Source organism: Dermochelys coriacea, chromosome 3, assembly GCF_009764565.3.
Source record: "Dermochelys coriacea isolate rDerCor1 chromosome 3, rDerCor1.pri.v4, whole genome shotgun sequence".
Classification (NCBI taxonomy): domain Eukaryota; kingdom Metazoa; phylum Chordata; order Testudines; family Dermochelyidae; genus Dermochelys; species Dermochelys coriacea.
The window spans coordinates 94,848,439-94,867,845 of record NC_050070.1 but is presented as its reverse complement, the minus strand read 5'-3'; the positions used below and the strand labels follow the sequence as shown (position 1 = coordinate 94,867,845).

At 39.1% G+C, this 19,407-nt stretch overlaps 1 protein-coding gene across 3 annotated transcripts in view; it reads right to left on the bottom strand.

The window, feature by feature from the left end:
• Nucleotides 1-2,420: 2,420 nt before the first annotated feature.
• HSF2 (heat shock transcription factor 2) overlaps nt 2,421-19,407 on the bottom strand; it is a 38,027-nt gene continuing 21,040 nt past the window's right edge. The window contains exons 5-13 of one of the 3 annotated variants that reach the window (XM_038395384.2): nt 18,673-18,748; nt 14,952-15,013; nt 14,717-14,801; nt 13,888-14,057; nt 11,602-11,871; nt 6,936-7,041; nt 4,454-4,507; nt 3,784-3,865; nt 2,421-3,354 (exon numbers count right to left, since the gene is read on the bottom strand). In XM_038395384.2, coding sequence (XP_038251312.1) covers nt 3,065-3,354; nt 3,784-3,865; nt 4,454-4,507; nt 6,936-7,041; nt 11,602-11,871; nt 13,888-14,057; nt 14,717-14,801; nt 14,952-15,013; nt 18,673-18,748 — 1,195 coding nt within the window. In that variant the 3' untranslated portion in view covers nt 2,421-3,064. The remainder of the gene's footprint in view (nt 3,355-3,783; nt 3,866-4,453; nt 4,508-6,935; nt 7,042-11,601; nt 11,872-13,887; nt 14,058-14,716; nt 14,802-14,951; nt 15,014-18,672; nt 18,749-19,407) is intronic. The other 2 variants (XM_038395385.2, XM_043510895.1) reach the window with 2 other exon arrangements.

Sequence of the window (19,407 nt, the reverse complement as noted above, 5' to 3'; positions counted from 1 at the left end):
CTCCTCTATAAACTTAGAGTTTAATCTTAAAGCCAGATGGGTCTTTTGCCCCCACTGGTTCCCTTGGAAGGCTATTCCAAAACTTCACTCCTCTGATGGTTAACCTTCGTCTGATTTCAAGTCTAAACTTCCTGGTGGCCAGTTTATATCCATTTGTTCTTGTGTCCACATTGGTACAGAGCATAAATTATTCCTCTCCCTCTCCAGTATTTATCCCTCTGATATATTTAGAGAGAGCAATCATATCTCCCCTCAACCTTTTTAGTTAGGCTAAACAAGCCAAGCTCCTTGAGTCTCCTTTCATAAGACAAGTTTTCCATTCTTCAGATCATCCTAGTAGCCCTTCTCTGTACCTGTTCCAATTTGAATTCATCCTTCTTCAACATGGGAGACTAGAACTGCACACACTATTCCAGGTGAGGTCTCACCAGTGCCTTGTATAACAGTACTAAAACCTCCTTATCTCTACTAGAAATACCTCACCTGCCTGAGCCACTGAACACTGAAGCAAACAGGCCTTAACTCAAAGTGTAGTCTAACAAACATCTGGCTAATTTGGTTCCTTCTAGTAGTTAGCAGGGGCAGCACTTTAATTTAGAATGACTTCAGTCTTTCCTTTACTGCTTCCAGGTTCTATACTCCTACCTAGCTTAATTAGCTAAGGGTTTTCTTCAGTGCACCAGTTACCTCAAGCTTTTGAGTTATATACTGAGTAATACTAAGGGCATGAAGAGAACACCTTGGATGCATTTCAGCCAGATGGCTGTACCTTCACTACATTTGAATTAAATGTCATCTTATACATCATCCCCTGAGGACAGGTGACCAAACATTAGTTTCAACCACTTCTTCTGGTCTGTGAACTCAGTTTTGGATAGAAGGGATAGTATAAACACACCCAGAGTTCACTGCTCCTGCATAAGGTCAGCTAACAGCTTGAACACTGATCACTGTGAAAATGACTAAGCACATGGAGCTCTTCAACATGCTAGGCCTAGTCAGAGTTGCAATGAACACTGCAGGTGTGGTTCTACCACATTTGTTTGTTACATGTATTCTCTTCCCCTGCCAAAATCTCTTAAATGGTCTAACCTTCCTTGATATATCTTTCATTAGATACTCTAAGCCAGTGGTTCACTTTTGTATTGGCAACCCCTTTCACATAGCAAGCCTCTGAGTGCACCCTCCCCCATAAATTTAAAACCTTTTTATATATTTATCACCATTATAAATGCTGGATGCAAAGTGGGGTTTGGAGTGGAGGCTGACAGCTTGTGATCCCCAAGGGGCCCCAACCCCCAATTTGAGAACCCCTGCTCTAAGCAGTATTTAGTGAAATTAACTTGATAAACTAGCAACTCAGCTAACCCTTTAAGAATCTTTTCATGCCACATCAAAATTGTTTACTAGGTGAGTTCATGTGGTACAACAGTACATGATTAGACACTTATACCAAACAGAGGCACCCTCAACATGTGAAGCCAGAGACCTACACAGCCAGTGGCCTCTGATAGTATATAGTACACCTCACTGAACTGCTTCCATTTTAGTTGACTGTTAGTTTCCTCGCTGAGTCAAAAAAGTGCTACATGAATTTATTTGCCATAAGATCTTATTAAGAGCAGTTACTGCTATGCTTGCCAAAAAGGTACTTGTTTTAATAGGAGCGTGCCTTCTGAATGAGTATGCAGTAGTAGCTTTCTAGATACATTTTAGAAATTCCATTAATGAAAATATACTCAAAGCCACTATGGTTACATCTACACAGGGATAACCCCCTTCTCCCCGCCCCCCAATGGCTGGCCTAAATCAGCTGACTTAGGCTCACAGTAGAAGGTCCCAGAGCAGAGGCTCCAGCCCAAGCCTGATGTCTACAGAGCAATTTTTAGTGCTATGAGTTCGTGTCCACTGAGCTGAGCCAACTCCAGCCATGCTATTTTATCCATGTGCAGATGTACCCTAGGTCCACAAATACATTGTTTACTGGTGGTAGAGAAGATGAGTCAATGCACAAAAACCGGAGAGAGATTTTTTTCTGCCTGATTCAAGTAGCTTGAAAACAGGTGTTTAACTAAAATGCTACAAGATCATTACCCAACAGTGAACACAGCATTATCTGTATATAAAAACAGCATTTCATGCTCAATGGTATCAAAACTTCTATTTTTATTACTATCTCAGCATGTTAATATAGTAAAGTGTACATCTTTCACTTAATACAAAGCTCATGTAGAGTCTGATCTGACCTCTGGAAATTTATCCCACACAATTACTGGTTTTAAAAAAAATTGTTCTGAAACTGAAAACTAAGACTGTCTTTTATTGCATCACTAGTATGAATTAAAGTTACTTCATCTGAAAAGATGTTCTAAGCACTGAGTCACAGTGTAGACAATGTAAAAGATGACCCCTAACAAAAGTCACACTTAGATAACATTTATTTTATCAAAGTGGATGGTTCAGGTTAGAAGTACTCATGCATGCAAGTGGCTTCTGTCTTAATAAATAAAAACTTCCATTTCTCTCTTGTCATGTATGATCACACTCACTGAAGAACTAAGGCAGAACCAAAGAGTCAACTTGGTAACAGGCACTTTGTTCCCAGTTCAACCAGAAAAAATACAGCTCAAGTCAGGTCTTGAAGAAAGGTTGTAAAAATAGAAAACCAAAATACAGAAAACATTCAGAGTTCTACACCGTACAGAGTTATTCTACTCAATCATACATAGAACCAAAAAGTCTTAAGAGCATAAAACAAAGGTCATTATGACATGAATTTTGATTACCTGGGATATTTTATATTCTCTATAAATGCCAAATATTTGACAACAATTAAAGTTTGGTAACTTAGTATGACTTGATATATGCAACTATGTCTATGTCATTTTATATAAGTACACAACTACTTAAACAGCTGTGAGGGGCTGGGGGAAGGAGGAGGGTAGGAGAAAGATTCCAAATAGCTGGTCATACTAACCAAAATATTTACCAAAAAACCCAGATACCAAATGATATCCTAAATAAATAGTTCGTTTTGATGAATATCTACAAAGTTCCTGCTATGTTAGTTATCCAAGAATGGCATATCTGTGTCCATGGGTGCAGGAGCAAGTTCACATAAATAAAACAGTGTGGCTTCACTTGCTTCTGCCTCAGTCAGTGGCTCCAGCCGCACTAACTTGCTTTGAGTTGGTTCAGGGTCCAGGCTGCTTTCCAGAAGCTCATCCACTTCTAAGGATTTGTCTAGGGAGGAGATGGTTTCAGATGTGGAGTTTCCACCCTCAACAGTTGCACCTGGACTCCCATCAAGGAATGCAAGGAGTGGAAAGGCAGTATATTGAATGAGCTGTTTATCTACAAGGGAAGAAAAAGAATACTCCAGAAAGTCACTAATAGTTTACATGCACAGTGCTAATTCCAAAAATTTTAGTGTACTTTTTACAAAGCAAACCACATTATAAAAATATTTTTGAACAAAATGGTTATTTTTTAAAAAAACTGGGGCATACTATTGAAGTGTTGCAAGCAGCAAAGTAAACTATTATTCAGATTTGTCTGAAACACCAATATTTAATCAGTTTTGTCTTTGCATCTGGTGCAATGCAAATTTTTCACAGTAACTATTTTGGTTCTTGTCATGTTACCAGCACAAAGCAATCAAGCAGATGAGACCTGACTAAGCAGGATATTGTTTTAACAAGTACTTCACAGTTTTTCCCTCTTTCATCTTTTCAGCTATGAAGCTCTTCCTGCAAAGAAAGCCACGCCATTCGCTATACTAACCTGATTTGGGCTTAGAACTGTGTGTGTCTTGTGAAGCAGGCTGAGGTCCATTACTCTTTGTAGTTTCTATTCCTTTTGTCTCCAAATGAAAAAAGAAATTGAAGTCAAAACTTAATCTGAAATAGGCTTTAAAAAAACCCAGTCTGCATAAGTAACAAAAAGATTACAACTGGCAAAGCTTGACAAAGTCTACGTAACTATTAAAATAACCTGCATTAGCCTGTAAAAAGATGTTACAACTGTATGGCAACTATTCATGTGGCTTAATGGATGCTGGTCTAAAAAACAACATGCAGTGATACCCTGGTGAATCCAAATAGGAACTGAGAGTAACACTGAGGGAGGATTACTGTTCTACAGTTAGAAGTCGGAGAAGCATTAGCTTCACTTTCCTCATCTGTAAAAATGTTAAATGCTTCCCCTAGATATCATGGTGATGAACGTGATATAAAAACTTCTCCCCCCCACAATTTGCCATATTTCCCTTCCAGCTACAAAGCAGAATAGGAATAAATTCAACTGCAATTTTTGTATCCAAATTAGAGGTTTTATTCACAACAAAATATGAAAATGCTTTGTCACTTCAGTAATGGGCACAGCTAAAGGACAAGTTGTTCACCAACCTCCAACTGTATTTGTATTTCTCGCTACTGTGGGCTTTGGAACTTACTTTTGTATTACTGATGTGATCTGTGGGATTCATCTGCACGGAGCTTGTAAAAAGCTGAACAAGACAAAACACTGTTTTAAAATTCCGAACGTTGGTATAAGTCTAGGTCACTAAATATATGGGTGTAAATATTTTACTATATTTTATTAATTGTTTATATTATGCAGTGCCTATAGGATCTGAGCAGGATTGGGCCCCCCTTTTACAAGTTTGCCATTTTGCGCAAAACACTTGCTAAGGAGAAGCCTAATTGTGGAGTAGACCTATTACATTTTGAGACTGCAGGGCACTGGTAATGCTCAGAACACAGCAACATCTGTACCATGTCTAGCTCAGAATGGTGCTGTATGTTAATTCTGCAGTTTCAGAAACACCAGATTCAGAAAAGTGAACTGCCACATAGTTGACCAGTTAAGTGAGAGGAATGATGTAAAGGAAGAATAAATAAGAGAACTAAGGCCCCATGGACTGAAACGGCAGTCACCTCATTCATTTGAATTATGGATGTGGCAAAAAATTTCCACTCTCCTCTGAGAGAGCTGCTTAACTTTGAAACTTTTCATTTGGAAATTAAACCTATGAATACTAACATAGAATTCACAGTTGTACAGCACCTGCCTGGGCATGCATAATTTTTTTTCCTGAACAGTACACTTTTCAATATATACAGGCACCAGCCACTAGCTAAAACTGGACCGTCAGTCCTCTTATTCCCTTCCGTTTCCTCCTATCCAAGCGTGTCATTATCAGGCACAATTTGGAACCATTAGAATACATACGCAATTCAAAATTTTGTGGCCCAGAATACACTTGGCCCTTGAACCTTGGGAGTCTGATAAAGACTCAGTCTCTGCTTCCCCATTTACAAAGCAGATCCTAAGACAGTGGTTTTCAAGCTATTTTCCTGGCAACCCAGTTGAAGAAAATTGTTGATGCCCACGACCCAACGGAGCTGGGGATGATGGGTATGGGGTAGGGCTGGAATGAGGGGTTCAGGGTGTGGAAGGGGGCTCTGGGCTGCGAGCTCTGGGGTGGGGCCGAGGATGAGAGGGTTGGGGTGCAGGAAAGGGCTCCAGGTGTGTGCGGGGTGCTTGGGTAGGGGATTGGGGCACGAGCTTACCTCTAGCGGCTCCCAGCCAGCAGCACAGCCAGGGTGCAGAGGCAGGCTTCCTGCCTGTCTGGCACCATGCTGTGCCCCAGATAGGGTGACCAGACAGCAAGTGTGAAAAATTGGGATGGGGGTGGTGTTAATAGGAGCCTATATAAGAAAAAGAACCCAAAATCGGGACTGTCCCTATAAAATCGGAACACCTGGTCTCCCTAGCCCCAGAAGCGGCAAGCAGGTCCAGCTCCTAGAGGTGCACGCAAGCGGCTCCATGCAGCTCTTGCCTGCAGGCACCACCATCCCTCCCCCAGCTCCCTTTGGCCAGTTTCCAGCCAATGAGAGTACGGAGCCAACGCTCAGGGTGTGGGAAGTGCATGAAGCTCCTTGGCCCCGATTACAGGCCGGACCTGCTGCTGGCCGCTTCCGGGGTGCAGTGTGGTGTCAGAATAGTTAGGGACTTGTTTTTATTGGCTGGCTGCCAGGGTCACTGAATGCTGAGCAAGGTGACCCAGTGTCTTGCATTCCATGACCCAGTATTGGGTCGCAACCTGAACTTTGAAAACCACTGTGCTAGAACTTCTACCTCATGGCTTCAGGCCCAATCCAATCTTTGGTTCCCTTATCCACTTTTGGCCAACTTCATGGAAGTACCCATACAGTTCTAGTCAACAGCACCAGTTCTACTAAACATACATAAATTGGTGTAACAGTTAAATGAGCACGGACTTCAGGGGCATTTGGAAGCACTATACCAGTACTGAAGCATGCTTATTTGTGTTTCCTTCCTCCCCCACTACTTTTTTTTTTTTTATTTTATTATTAAAGGGAAGAAAATTAAGTGCCACATTTGCTTATGTGGCACAGCTAAAGTGTCAAGAAATACAAAAGATTTCTACATTAATATTAAATTCTGCTATTTTGAAGATAAACTTTTGCATATCTGTTTCCTTGTTATAAAGGCTGTATGTTAAAATTTTTAGTATGCAATATACAGGATAAGCAATAAGACTAAATTGTAACTGTAGAAATGTTTGAGTCTTCTGATTTTAATTTTATAATTGTGCAGCCTTTAAAGATGCATGAACTTTTTTGCATTAAAACTTTAAACAAAGATTTAAGATACAAATATTCTCTTGAAAATGAGAAGGAGGACTTGTGGCACCTTAGAGATACATCCGATGAAGTGAGCTGTAGCTCACAAAAGCTTATGCTCAAATAAATTTGTTAGTCTCTAAGGTGCCACAAGTCCTCCTCCTCATTTTGCAGATACAGACTAACACGGCTGCTACTCTGAAACCTCTTGAAAAATGTGTATCCTCTATGATCTTGTTCATTACAAAATAAAAAACAGAGGAAGTTACTACTAGAAATACATACATCAACCAGAAGATCTGGGTCTATGCTGAACTGTCGTCCTGACAGCATGGCTTGGAAGTCCTCTAAACTGCAATCAATACTGTCAAGATAATCCAATAGCTCAACTCTGGAAGATGGAAAAGAGAACGGATTTTGTGTTCTGAAATAGCAACAACATTTGTACTGACAGTGTGGAGAATAAAAAAAAAAAATCAAGTGAGGTGCAGGGTACCTATGAAAGTTTGTTATAGAGATACAGAAACTTTATAATTCACCTATTGGAATAGGTATATGCAACAGTACCAACATCACTGCTTGTTTAAAACTGCACGGGCAAGTGCTGATACAATATTTCTCTCTGACAGGATTGTCAAATTCATACATCTGATATTCACAAATCAATAGGCTGTGACCCATTCACAAAGCTGCTGTTTCCACAATAAAGGAGAGCAGAAGTCACTTTCAGTTAATTAGAATTATTTTTAAAGCTGGAAGTAGATCCTTTTATATTACAAGGTAAAATTACAAAAGTAATCTGATGGTTGCATGTGGGGATGAAAAGGAAGAATGCACAAGTGATTTAAAAGAATTAAAAAAAATTCCATCAGCAAGTGCTGATTGCAATTAAAGTTATTTCCTCTGCTATACAATATATACTCTAAAGACAATGTAGTAGCCTTTAAGCTTTTGTTTTAACTTAAACCATTTAAAAAAAAAACCCAAAAACCACCTTTAGGAGTGCAATAATAAAAGTCTAGAGGTTTTAAAGAAAAAAAAGGAGTTCATACCCAGCAAGGAAAAAAAATAAAAATCCTCCAGGTGACCTGCAAGGAGGGAGGGACTGATTTTGTGCCCTTGTTTTTTTTTTTTAATGATACATAAAGAGGGCCTGAATGAGCAAAATACACATTACAAAGATGTTTCACATTTAAGATTAAGACTATGTCTATCTAAGCTGGAAAACTATGACCAGAGAACCAGTAAAATACTGTCATCACAAAAGTAAAGGAAGTGCAAATATAGCATTTGAAAATAGGGAATCTTAGACTAATAAAAAACAAAGTTTTAAATGTCACCTATTTAACTGAAGTAACATTTTGGATAAAGGAAGGTCTTTACTTTTAACAAATACTTCCACTGTTCAAATTACGGTGCAAAAGGTAACAGTAAATATCCTCAAGACCTCCCAGAAGTAGACCTCCAGCAAAAACAGGGAAGACCAGGATTCCTGATATTTCTATGATAAAAACATATAGGACAATATTTTTAAAACACTGCAGAGCTGCAGGACATAACAATTGTGTAAAGCGTTAGTGTTTAACAAAAGTAAGTACCTGGGGGAAAAAATTGAGTGGATTAATACATGGGTATTAATCAGTAAAACCTGAACTCCTTTAATTAAAAAAAAAAAATTGAAAACTGAGAATACGGAATACTAGACATAAAGAAGTCCTGAAAGCTATTTAAAAAATAGGAATCCATTCTGAAGCACCTGGAGGAGAGGAAAGTGATCAGGAACAGTCAGCATGGATTCACCAAGGGCAAGTCATGCCTGACCAACCTGACTGCCTTCTATGATGAGATAACTGGCTCTGTGGAGATGGGGAAAGCGGTGGATGTGATCTATCTTGACTTTAGCAAAGCTTCTGATACGGTCTCTCACTGTATTCTTGCCAGCAAGTTAAAAAGAGTATGAACTGGATCCAAGGGGGATAGAAAGCTGGCTAGATTGTCGGACTCAACAGGTAGTGATCAATGGCTCGATGTCTAGTTGGCAGCTGGTATCAAGCAGAGTGCCCCAGGGGTTGGTCCTGGGGCTGGTTTTGTTCAACATCTTCATCAATGATCTGGGTGATGGGATTAATTGCACCTTTAGCAAGTTCACAGATGACCCTAAGCTGTGGGGAGAGGTAGATACACTGGAGGATAGGGATAGGGTCCAGAGTGACCTAAACAAATTGGAGGATTGAGCCAAAAGAAATCTGATGAGATTCAACAAGGATAAGTGGAGAGTCCTGCACTTAGGAAGGAAGACTCCCATGCACCGGTACAGGCTGGGGACCAACTGGCTAAACAGCAGTTCTGCAGAAAAGGACCTGGGGAATACAGCGGATGAGAAGCTGGATACGAGTCAGCAGTATGCCCTCATTGCCAAGAAGGCCAACGGCATATTGGGCTGCATTAGTAGGAGCATTGCCAGCAGATCAAGGGAAGTGATTATTCTCTCTAATCGGCACTGGTAAGGCCACACCTGAAGTACTGCGTCCAGTTTTGGTCCCTCCACTACAGAAGGGATGTGGACAAATTGGAGAGTGTCCAATGGAGGGCAACGAAAATGATTAGGGGACTGGGGAACATGACTTATGAGGAGAGGCTGAGGGAACTGGGCTTATTTAGTCTGCAGAAGAGAAGAGTGAGGGGGGATTTGATAGCTGCTTTCAACTACCTGAAAGGGGGTTCCAAAGAGGATGGATCTAGACTGTTCTCAGTGGCAGCAGATGACAGAACAAGGAGTAATGGTCTCAAGTTGCAGTGAGGGAGGTCTAGGTTGGATATTAGGAAACACGATTTCACTAGGAAGATAGTGAAGCACTGGAATGGGTTACCTAGGGAGGTGGTGGAATCTCCTTCCTTAGAGGTTTTTAAGGCCCGGCTTGACAAAGCTTTGGCTTGGATGATTTAGTTGGTGTTGGTCCTGCTTTGAGTAGGGGATTAGACTAGATGACTTCCTGAGGTCTCTTCCAACCCTAATATTCTATGATTCTAAGAAAATGAGCTTCCGGATAAACAGTCAATACCAAAAGCTTTCACCAGGGCTTCCATGAAAGAGAAGACACAGCATGATTGTATCAATGAATTTGTGCGTGCTCTTTGTTTCACTGGACAACCACTGTTAATTGCAGAGGGGCCTACCGGTGACGCTGTGTGACAATACTGTCTACAGCAGCAAAAACCCTTCCTAATGCAGACAACCTCACTCATAAGAAAAATGACAATGCTTTACTGTATAAACAGATGGAATGAATTGATGGAAATGTGGTGTCTAGACTGATTTTTGACAAGTCTTCTGATGCTTTGGCCTATCCAATTCTTGTTCTTTTGTTTTCGTTTTTTATTTCACTGACATGTTTGAAATGTACCAACAAACGTGAGAAAATGTGGCCACAAGAAACACAGATTCTGCTTCCGACATGGCTAAGTTTGCATGGGAGATTAAACTCAATCAGAAACCGGAGCTGCTATCATTACCTATCCTGCTCATCTGACTACCGGTTGTGGTGTCAGCAGCTACTGCTAAAGAAGAAATGAAAGATGTGAAATCTTAGATCTTTGGATTCGGGGCCATTTTCAAAAATGCGAACAAGCTGAAGACTTTGCTTTACATAGTGCGAATTGAGTGCAGAGCTGACTGCTAATTACCTACCCCCGTTGTGCTACATTGGTGGATGAGCTTATACTTCGCTGCTTGTCATGTAAACAACATGTGGACTGTGCTATGCTTCTCTGGATCATCCTGAGTTTGTTGGTTCTAAAGCAGACACTGAAAAAACTGAAAGAAAATGACCACCAGATTCTGTGCACCCAGGCAATGTTCATTGTTGAAAACTTGGAATAACTGTGGGACATGCAGAAAACACTGGAGTTTTCTTCAACTATTGCCAACATGTTTGCTAATGCAGATGTTTACTAGTTCCTGACAATCAAAATCTCAGCTGAATTGAGCACAAAAGCTGCAGGAGAAACATATGGTGAGAAAACCCAGCTGTTTCTGGAAATCATTCTGATTCCAGAACATGAGAAAAACTAAAAAAAAAAATTAAAAACCTTCAACACAGTGCTCATTGAGAAGTGGGAGACCATTGCCCATAATTTGAACCCCAAAGTGTTTGATGCCAAAGATTCTTTTTGGAATATCATCCAGGTGTTGCACCCCTTCCTCAAAGTGAATTTTGCAATAGACTACGACCATTATGCCAGAGTGTTCCAGCCATTTGCTACTGAAGATGACATTTCAAATCTGAAAAGGGACTTTACTACTGACATGAATGTGCCTAACCCTGACAATGTGAAACTTAATGTACTGGCTTTTAACGTACTGGCTTTTTGGAATAGTCATCAAGAAACTTCCGGACTTCAGCAAAGGGGCACAGTGAGCTTTGAGTGTGCCCCCTGGATATATTGATGCATTTTCAAAGTTGGACTACCTCTAAGACAAAAAGAGGCTCCACATGAGTAAGGATATGTCAAAGAAAATTATGCGAGCATATGTAAACCAGGATTTCTGGAAAAACTACTAGCTCTGAGAAAGGCAAAAAGCATCTTAGAACATAGAAAGAGTTTCAGTTATACTGTAGTAAAATGTGCATATTATGAAAGGTTTTTTTTGTTTTTCCTTTTGCCCAGATTTTTTTTTTTTTAAACCGATTTCATCTCTGTTTTAATGTTTGGAAAAAAACACCAACAGATTCCTAGAGTGTGTATTTTAAAATACATAAATAAATAAATTGAAAACATGGAACACTATTTATATACACCATAAAGCAGCAAAAAAGAGCACAAACTCAATCTTTGAAGAATCCTTTGCAGGGCCTCTAAGAGTCTTTCAGTGAAAGTAGTTAAAGAGGCAGTTGATGAACGTATCAATTATAACTTAGTCAATTGTTTTAAATGCATCAAAGCTACTCACTTTCCAAGAAGGTTGATGTTCTGTGAAATTACTCCATTCTCATTGAGTATGGAATCCATCATTGAGACAGGGTCTTCTGCAGTAAGAGTTGACTGGTTGTTCAGTTGAACAGCACTAGACATGAGAGGGCTTGTACTGTCACTGACAGGACTGAGGGGATCACTGGCTGGGATAGTGACTGGTTCGATATTTTTATCCCCCTGAATTACAGGGATGTTGTCATCCTCATTATCATCTTCTACAATTACAATATCAGGCGAATGACTACAGCTGCAATACATAAAACAGACCATAAATGGGTTAAACTCTGAAGAGGCAACAAACTACCTTCTTCAAAGTTGTGCTGTAAGGATTAAATAGCTGCAAAGCACTCTGAATATGTAACTAAAGTGTTGGCCACTATTTAAGGGAGTCTAGATTTCCATTCTAAGCCCCATTTTAACCTCTCACCATCTCCTCAAAGTTTTATGGCAGTAACAAACACCATATTTAAAACACAGTAAAAAGAATCTCAAGAAATTGGAAAAAAGATTAAGCAGCTAATAACCATCTTTAATCAAAAATATTTGGTTTTAGAATTTCCCTCTTCTCTTTGTTTTAATATAACTTTCTCAGCAAAAGTAAGTTAGAAGGACAACTCCAAGCTTCATATTCAGATGAGGCTTTTTAGGGGACAGTTACAGGGCATTTTCCAGGGATTAAATACTTCAAAATCATTAAGGAATCTTAATTCTTATGGACTGGAATTAGAAAGGATGAAGGTATCATGCTAGACAAAACCATTTTTATTTTGCATCATGCCTGTTTGCTACTATTTTCTAATTCTGTAGGATTAAGTTTTACAGGACCAGGAGAGAGGGGAGGAGAAAAAAAAAAAACAAAAACCACAACACCTTAGAGGAACATCAATAGGTGGTTATGAGAGAAGGTGGGTACTAAGAATGGGAACTGAACATGGGGCTGGTGAAGAGAAGCCAATCTTGTCATGGCTGATGAGCTTAATTAGGCTCATTGGACAGTTTAAGCATTTAAGTCTCACAGATGTAAGGGCGAATAGGATCCTGGGAAGTGTACTCTTCTCCCCTTTACTACATTCTAATGCTCCCCTGTCGCTATGCAAAGGATCCCAGAAATGAAAAAACCCTGCCCCACAAATGAAGCAGGTCACAGACAGTGAATAATCTTTTCCCTCCATGATGCCAGGGAGAAAACACAATTTTCACAAGTGTTTAAAGTACTAAGGAAGTGTCACACTTTTAAATGGGTATTTTTTCCAAAAATTAATCTTCACTCTAAACTTATATTTAAAAAGAGCATTAGAAACCCAATAACTACCACACTAAGGTTTTTTAAACCCTTAAATTACTCATGTGTACTCCCACTTAATGACATTTTTCTGTGTGTGTAGGGGGCGGCATGAGGGGTGCAGAAAGAAAACATCCATTTGCCAAAACCAAAACAGCAGTTTAAGTCTCAGGCAACAAAATCTGGATTTCAAATCCATAAAGGATAAAATTATACACTATTATGCAGTGTAAACCAAGGGCAACATTGGGAGACAATCCTTCAGCCAGAAGGGCTGGGGTGATCACCTGCTTTTACCCGAGAGTGTACTATAAAGACAGGTGTGGACAACAGGTAAAGTATGTAGCACAGAATTAAGGAGTAAAATGAGGAAAAAGTACACAAGATGACCCTTGAATTATAGAGCTGAGAAGGCTGGAGGACTTTACAGTCTCTAAATAGTGAAGAAATCAATGATGGTGGTTTGCAGTCAGCAAAAAATGACTGGAATGTTCAGAGGGCAGCATTTACACTTAGTAGAGGTAGCACATGACAGCTACCATCAATAGCATAAAAAACATTCAACTAGGGGGGTTCCAATCTTGTGCTAAGGAAGTAAAAACCAAGAAATGAGAATAGCATACAGAAGGCACTTCTAAAAAAGTAGTATATGCTCCCAGTGATCCTTCATTTTTAAATGTTTTATTTTAGCTGAATTCTTATCCTAGCCACACTAAGCTACAACTGCTGATTTGTCCTGTGAAGCCAGTGCATACGCCTGGAGTGCAAAGGATTTGCATATGTATAGTAACTTTCAGTAACTAATATATGATTCAAAATCACATACCTGCACTTTAATTAAGCCTGCTTCCTTTACTGAAATGGAATTATACAAGATATCTAAATTGTATTGTGTAGATCTGAATTAGATTTTAAGGTTAGGATCTCCCTGTCTATACTGAAGTACTGAGTGCCTTCTGTACTCATACAAATATTTCTTACTTGGAAGAGTCTGACGTAGCATCCTCATTTGTTTCTGGAGTAATGGAAGCACTTTCTTCTTCACCCATAGTATTTTCTTCCTCGCCAATATCATCAGTGACATCATAAATAATGATGTCATCTGAAATCTGCTCCCTCTGCTCTAGTCCCTCAGTTCTGCTGAGTGGTACCTGAGAATTATAAAAGCACAACTACTATAAAGATAAAAAGAATCAAATTTCCAAACTAAAATCAGACCCAAATATAATACTTCAATTAAGAGCCCTAACTGAATACCTAAATTTAAAAAAAAAAAAAAATTCTAGATATCCTAGGAAAACCCTTAAGACACAAGACACTTTTCCACACAGATTTGTATTCATATTTTAATTATTTGGCATAAATAATTTTGTAACAGAACATTTAAACAATTAGGTATATAGCTGTAAATTTTGTTGAGTGATTAACTATTTTCATAAAATAAACTCAAAATGATCATAACAGTTAAAATCCACCAAAGTTCAGACAATGTAAAACAAAATAAGCCACAAACCTTGGAGAGTGATACAAAAATATATCAACACTGTAAATCAACAAGAACAGTGACACAACAAAAGCTGGAAACTTAAACACACATTACAATGGAAATGGTTTAACTACCATGAAAGTAATTCATTGGCACGCAGCTGCTATTCACTTCAAAACACTCTTCTCCCCCTCTTTTCCTCACTTTTAGCTAATATAGCACAACTGCAGCCAATACAGGTCACTCCTGTTAATACTTGTTCACCTTCCTCCATCCCTCCAGTTGCCACATGAACAAATAATGTCCACTTCAAAATCAACTTACATGATGGTTTTTGTCAGCTGCTTCTTTGACGATCTGCTGAAACATAGTGGACTTTGGAGGTCCATTGGTATTCAGAAGTAGTGGCCTAAACCGCGGGGTGGGGGGAGAGAAATCAGTAGCATGAACACTACTAAAGCATGAAAAAATATTTCTAAAGAGAAAAACAGCCCAGCAAAGGAGACCCGTATTAGCTGATTAACATTTACAAAATTATTTTTTTCAATACTGTACTTACCGTTTGCGTTTTAGACTCACTAGTTGGTTATTCTGCACCAGAGTAACAATGAACTGTACAATCTACAAGAAAAGGAAGATAAGTAAACACTACGATGCCAGGTTGTCAAAACAAAACAAACAAACCAAAAACCCAACAACAAACAAACCAAAAACCACAAAGAAAACCAATGGTAGCCCACAGTAGTAAAACTACAAAGTTTATCATACTTAGAATCATAGACTTAGGAGGGACTGCAAAGGTCACCTAGTCTAACCCCCTGCCAAGATGCAGGATTTGTGCCTAAACCATCCAAGACAGATGGCTATCAAGCTTCCTTTTGAAAGCCTCCAGTGAAAGAGCTTCCACAACTTCCCTAGGCAGTCTGTTCCATTATCCTCCGTTCTTACAGTTAAGAAGTTTTTCCCTGAGATTAAATCTAAATCTTCAGCCCATTGTCTCTTGTCCTGCCCTCTGTGGCAAGAAGGAACAACTTTTCCCCATCTTTTTTATGGCAGTCTTTCAAGTATTTGAAGACCATTATCACATCCCTCTTCAATCTCTTCTTTTCCAAACTAAACATAATTCCCCCAATTCCTTCAGCCTTTGCTCTCATGGCTTGCATTCTATTCCTTTCATTATTTTTGTCACTCGCTTCTGGATCCTGTCCAATTTCTCTACATCTGTCATAAATACAAAGGGAAGAGTAAACACCTTTAAATCCCTCCTGGACAGAGGAAAAACCTTTTCACCTGTAAAGGGTTAAGAAGCTAAGACAACCTTGCTGGCACCTGACCAAAATGACCAATGAGGAGACAAGATACTTTCAAAGCTGGGGGGGGGGGGAGGAGACGATACACACACAAAGGGTTCTCTGTCTGTGTTGCTTTTGCCAGGACCAGAGCAGGAATGCAGGTCAGAACTCCTGTAAAAAGTCAGTAAGCAATCTAGTTAGATATGCGTTAGATTCTGTTTTGTTTAAATGGCTGATAAAATAAGTTGTGCTGAATGGAATGTACATTCCTGTTTTTGTGTCTTTTTGTAACTTAAGGTTTAGCCTAGAGGGATTCTCTATGTTTTGAATTGGATTTCCCTCTAAAGTATTTACCATCCTGATTTTACAGAGGTGATTCTTTTACTTTTTCTTTAATTAAAATTCTTCTTTTAAGAACCTGATTCCTTTTTCATTGTTCTTAAGATACAAGGGTTTGGGTCTGTGTTCACTTATGCAAATTGGTGAGGATTTTTATCAAGCCTTCCCCAGGAAAGGGGATGTAGGGCTTGGGGGGATTTTTGGGAAAAAGACGTTTTCAAGTGAGCTCTTTCCCTGTTAATTTGTTAGGCGCTTGGTCGTGGCAGTAATAAAGTCCAGGGACAAAAGGTAAAATAGTTTGTACCTTGGGGAAGTTTTAACCTAAGCTGGTAAACCTAAGCTGGGGGTTTTTCATGCAGGTCCCCACATCTGTACTCTAGAGTTCAGAGTTGGAAAGGAACCTTGACAACAACATTTCTAAACACTGGTGACCAAAATTGGACAGAGTACTCCAGCTGAGGCCTAACCAGCACTCAGTGTACCATCACCTCCCCAGACTTGCATGCGATGCTGAATACAACCTAGTGCATTTGCTTTTTTTGCCTTTTTTTTCCTGTCCACAACAGCATTGCATTGACGACTCATGTTGAGGTTGTGATCCAACTTGATAAAGCACAAATGCTCAAAACCAGCTGTATTAGTGCCTGAACTGCATTATTTCAATATACAGTTCAATTTGTGTGTAGTATCTTTTACATAAACTGTATTCTGAATTGATTTACAAAAAAATAAAGAACCATCATAAAGAAAATAAAAATGAATGGGCAAAAGAAGTTAGGAGATAAGGAATTGTAGGTAAGAGAGAAAACAGATTTCAAGGCAAGATTTGAAAAAGAGACAGTCAATGAAACAAAAAAGGCTTTTTCAGATGATTGGCACTAAAAAGATTCTTGCATCAGTGGCATATCATTCTGCATATGCTAGAGAACTTCTCTGGGTAAGCCATAAGAAAAGAACATTCCAGTAGATTAACTGAAAAAGATACAGGTATGGATGATATTAACAGTACAGGCTACATACATAGATAATGATGGAGTTGGTGAAATGCAGATATGTAGACATGGAAAGACAAGAAAGGTTTACTAAAAACTCACTGAGACACACTAAAATAGTTTTTGATACTGAATGTTTAGGACACTTACAACCGAAGGCCTAATTTCATTTGTTCAAGCAAGGCACATAACTATTCTGCTACTTCAGCACTAGCCTCCACTGCACAGATTGCTTACTGTATGGTTGTCTTAGAATGTGCAAATAGAAGCAAAGACCACATGTACATAGTTTTCACCTGCTGACCAACCAGGGTATAAAACTAGGTCCCTAAAAGGTTAGACCAGTGATCTAACCCAGATGTACCATCTACAGCTTCCATTCAACAGGCTCTTCTACCAGTAAGTGACATTAAACTACTGTATCTTGCAAATACTTCCAACAAACAATTTCACAAGTTCACAGGAATGATCAGTGTTGTAGAAAGAGATCCTACCAACAACAAGAATGTGAATATCTTACTGAACCCCCCTCGCCCCCCGTAAATGCTCTATAGGTACAACATGGCAGAGATGCGATCTAACACAGGATTTCAAGTTATTTTACTAGGTAGTTTCACATTAAATTTGTGAACTGGAGGTTGTCAAAGAAATTCCCAGCAAAAACATCTTCAGAAGAGAAAAGTATTCTGTAACAAAAATGAACACAATTCACTGTCAAGTCCAAAAATCAAGAGACCCAGATGCCACATGGGAAAGAGTAAAAAAGTGAATGCTGTCTCAAGTGCTCCAATATTTTACTACTCCCACAGGAACATGTGGTACAAAACATCTCACATTTGCTTCATTTTCTGCTCTTTAAGAAGCTACTTTTAAAATTTGCTATTTACAAAAATATAATTTTGCTTCTTTTCTTGGCAACTGATATTCTGTAAAAATAGGAGTAAAGTATTTTGTTTGATTATTTTATCAGTTTCACAATTTTTTAAAATAAAAGTTCGATAAATATTTGCTTCTATATCCTACCTACCACCAAATATACTCATCTTCCTCTAAAAAAAGCAAAATCCTATTCCCTGAGACCTTGGAATCCTGTCCACCATCATAGCTTTGAATTGACAGCTACATTTTTAATCTTTAACTACATACTATATGGCTTAATTCAAATTAACCTTTTAATTGTATTTCATTTTCAGCATCAATGAACCAGGTCATGCTGACATCAGCTAATAAGTGACCAAAAACTTTATTTTGTTCCAAAAATGTATTTTAGAATTTAATCACTTCAATTGCTGCTAGTGCTTCAAGTTATTCACACAGAATTCTGCTAGGGATTCTACCAATGGAGGCCATCTCCAAAACTAGGGAGGGAGGGGGAGAAGCCAATTTAAAAAGTTGCCCTGGAGAGAGCTTTCCTAGAAAAGTAAAGAAGCAAACATGATGGCATCCCTGTAATCCTTCAGTCTCTTTATAGATGGCCACATGCTGAGTTAACACTCATTTTACAAAGATTAAAGATCTTACTATTTTGAAGAAAACCAGATTTCACATAACAGACTGAGGTAGTCAGAGTAAGGACAACATAAATCAGCCTGTGCACATAAAATATATCTAATCAGACAGACAGAAGCAGCTGTATAAACCACAAATTAAGTCTTACCTTTCGAATAACCTGTTGCTGCTGCAAGTGTTTTGCTCTCAATTCTGCCACTTCCCTCCAAAGAGATTCGTTTTCCCTATTTCAACAAAAGTGATTTAGAAAGCTAAACTCAAACTTAAGAAGCCCTTACATTAATAGTTTCACAATAAATAAATAAATAAAAAGAGTCAGGCTCTTTAAGACATTCCACAAAGTTATACATCCTTCCCATGAAGTACCATCGGCAGAAGCCGTGGAAGAAAGTTACATAGCACAGAACCCAAAGCAGCCCATGGGAATGGTCTGATTAGAAATGGGGAAAATTTGAAAAAAATAATTTATTTGCCAGAAAATGCTGTTTTGGTCAACCCAAAAACTATTCACAAATCTGATGCAAATTACCCAAATAATTTCAGCCAGAAGTATGGGTGGCAGTGATGCCTCTCCTGTAAGTTTTAGCCCAACAGTTAGAGCACCTGTCTGGGCTATGGGAGATCCCTCCAGTTCAGTTCCTCTTCCCGCCTGACATGGAGCAGGGATTTGAACTGCAGGGTGGGAGACCAGAGAAGAGTGCCCTAACCCCTGGGATACAGGACAACATGGAGTGGGCATGTCTCAACTCTCTTGTCAAAGCTGTTCCACTTTGTATAAAATACCTGAACAGTCACCAAATCAGAGACAGAGTATTCTGTAGTCTGAATGTTAGGGCGCTCACATTGATGGTAGGAGACCAAATACATGCCCCTGTTCCAATAA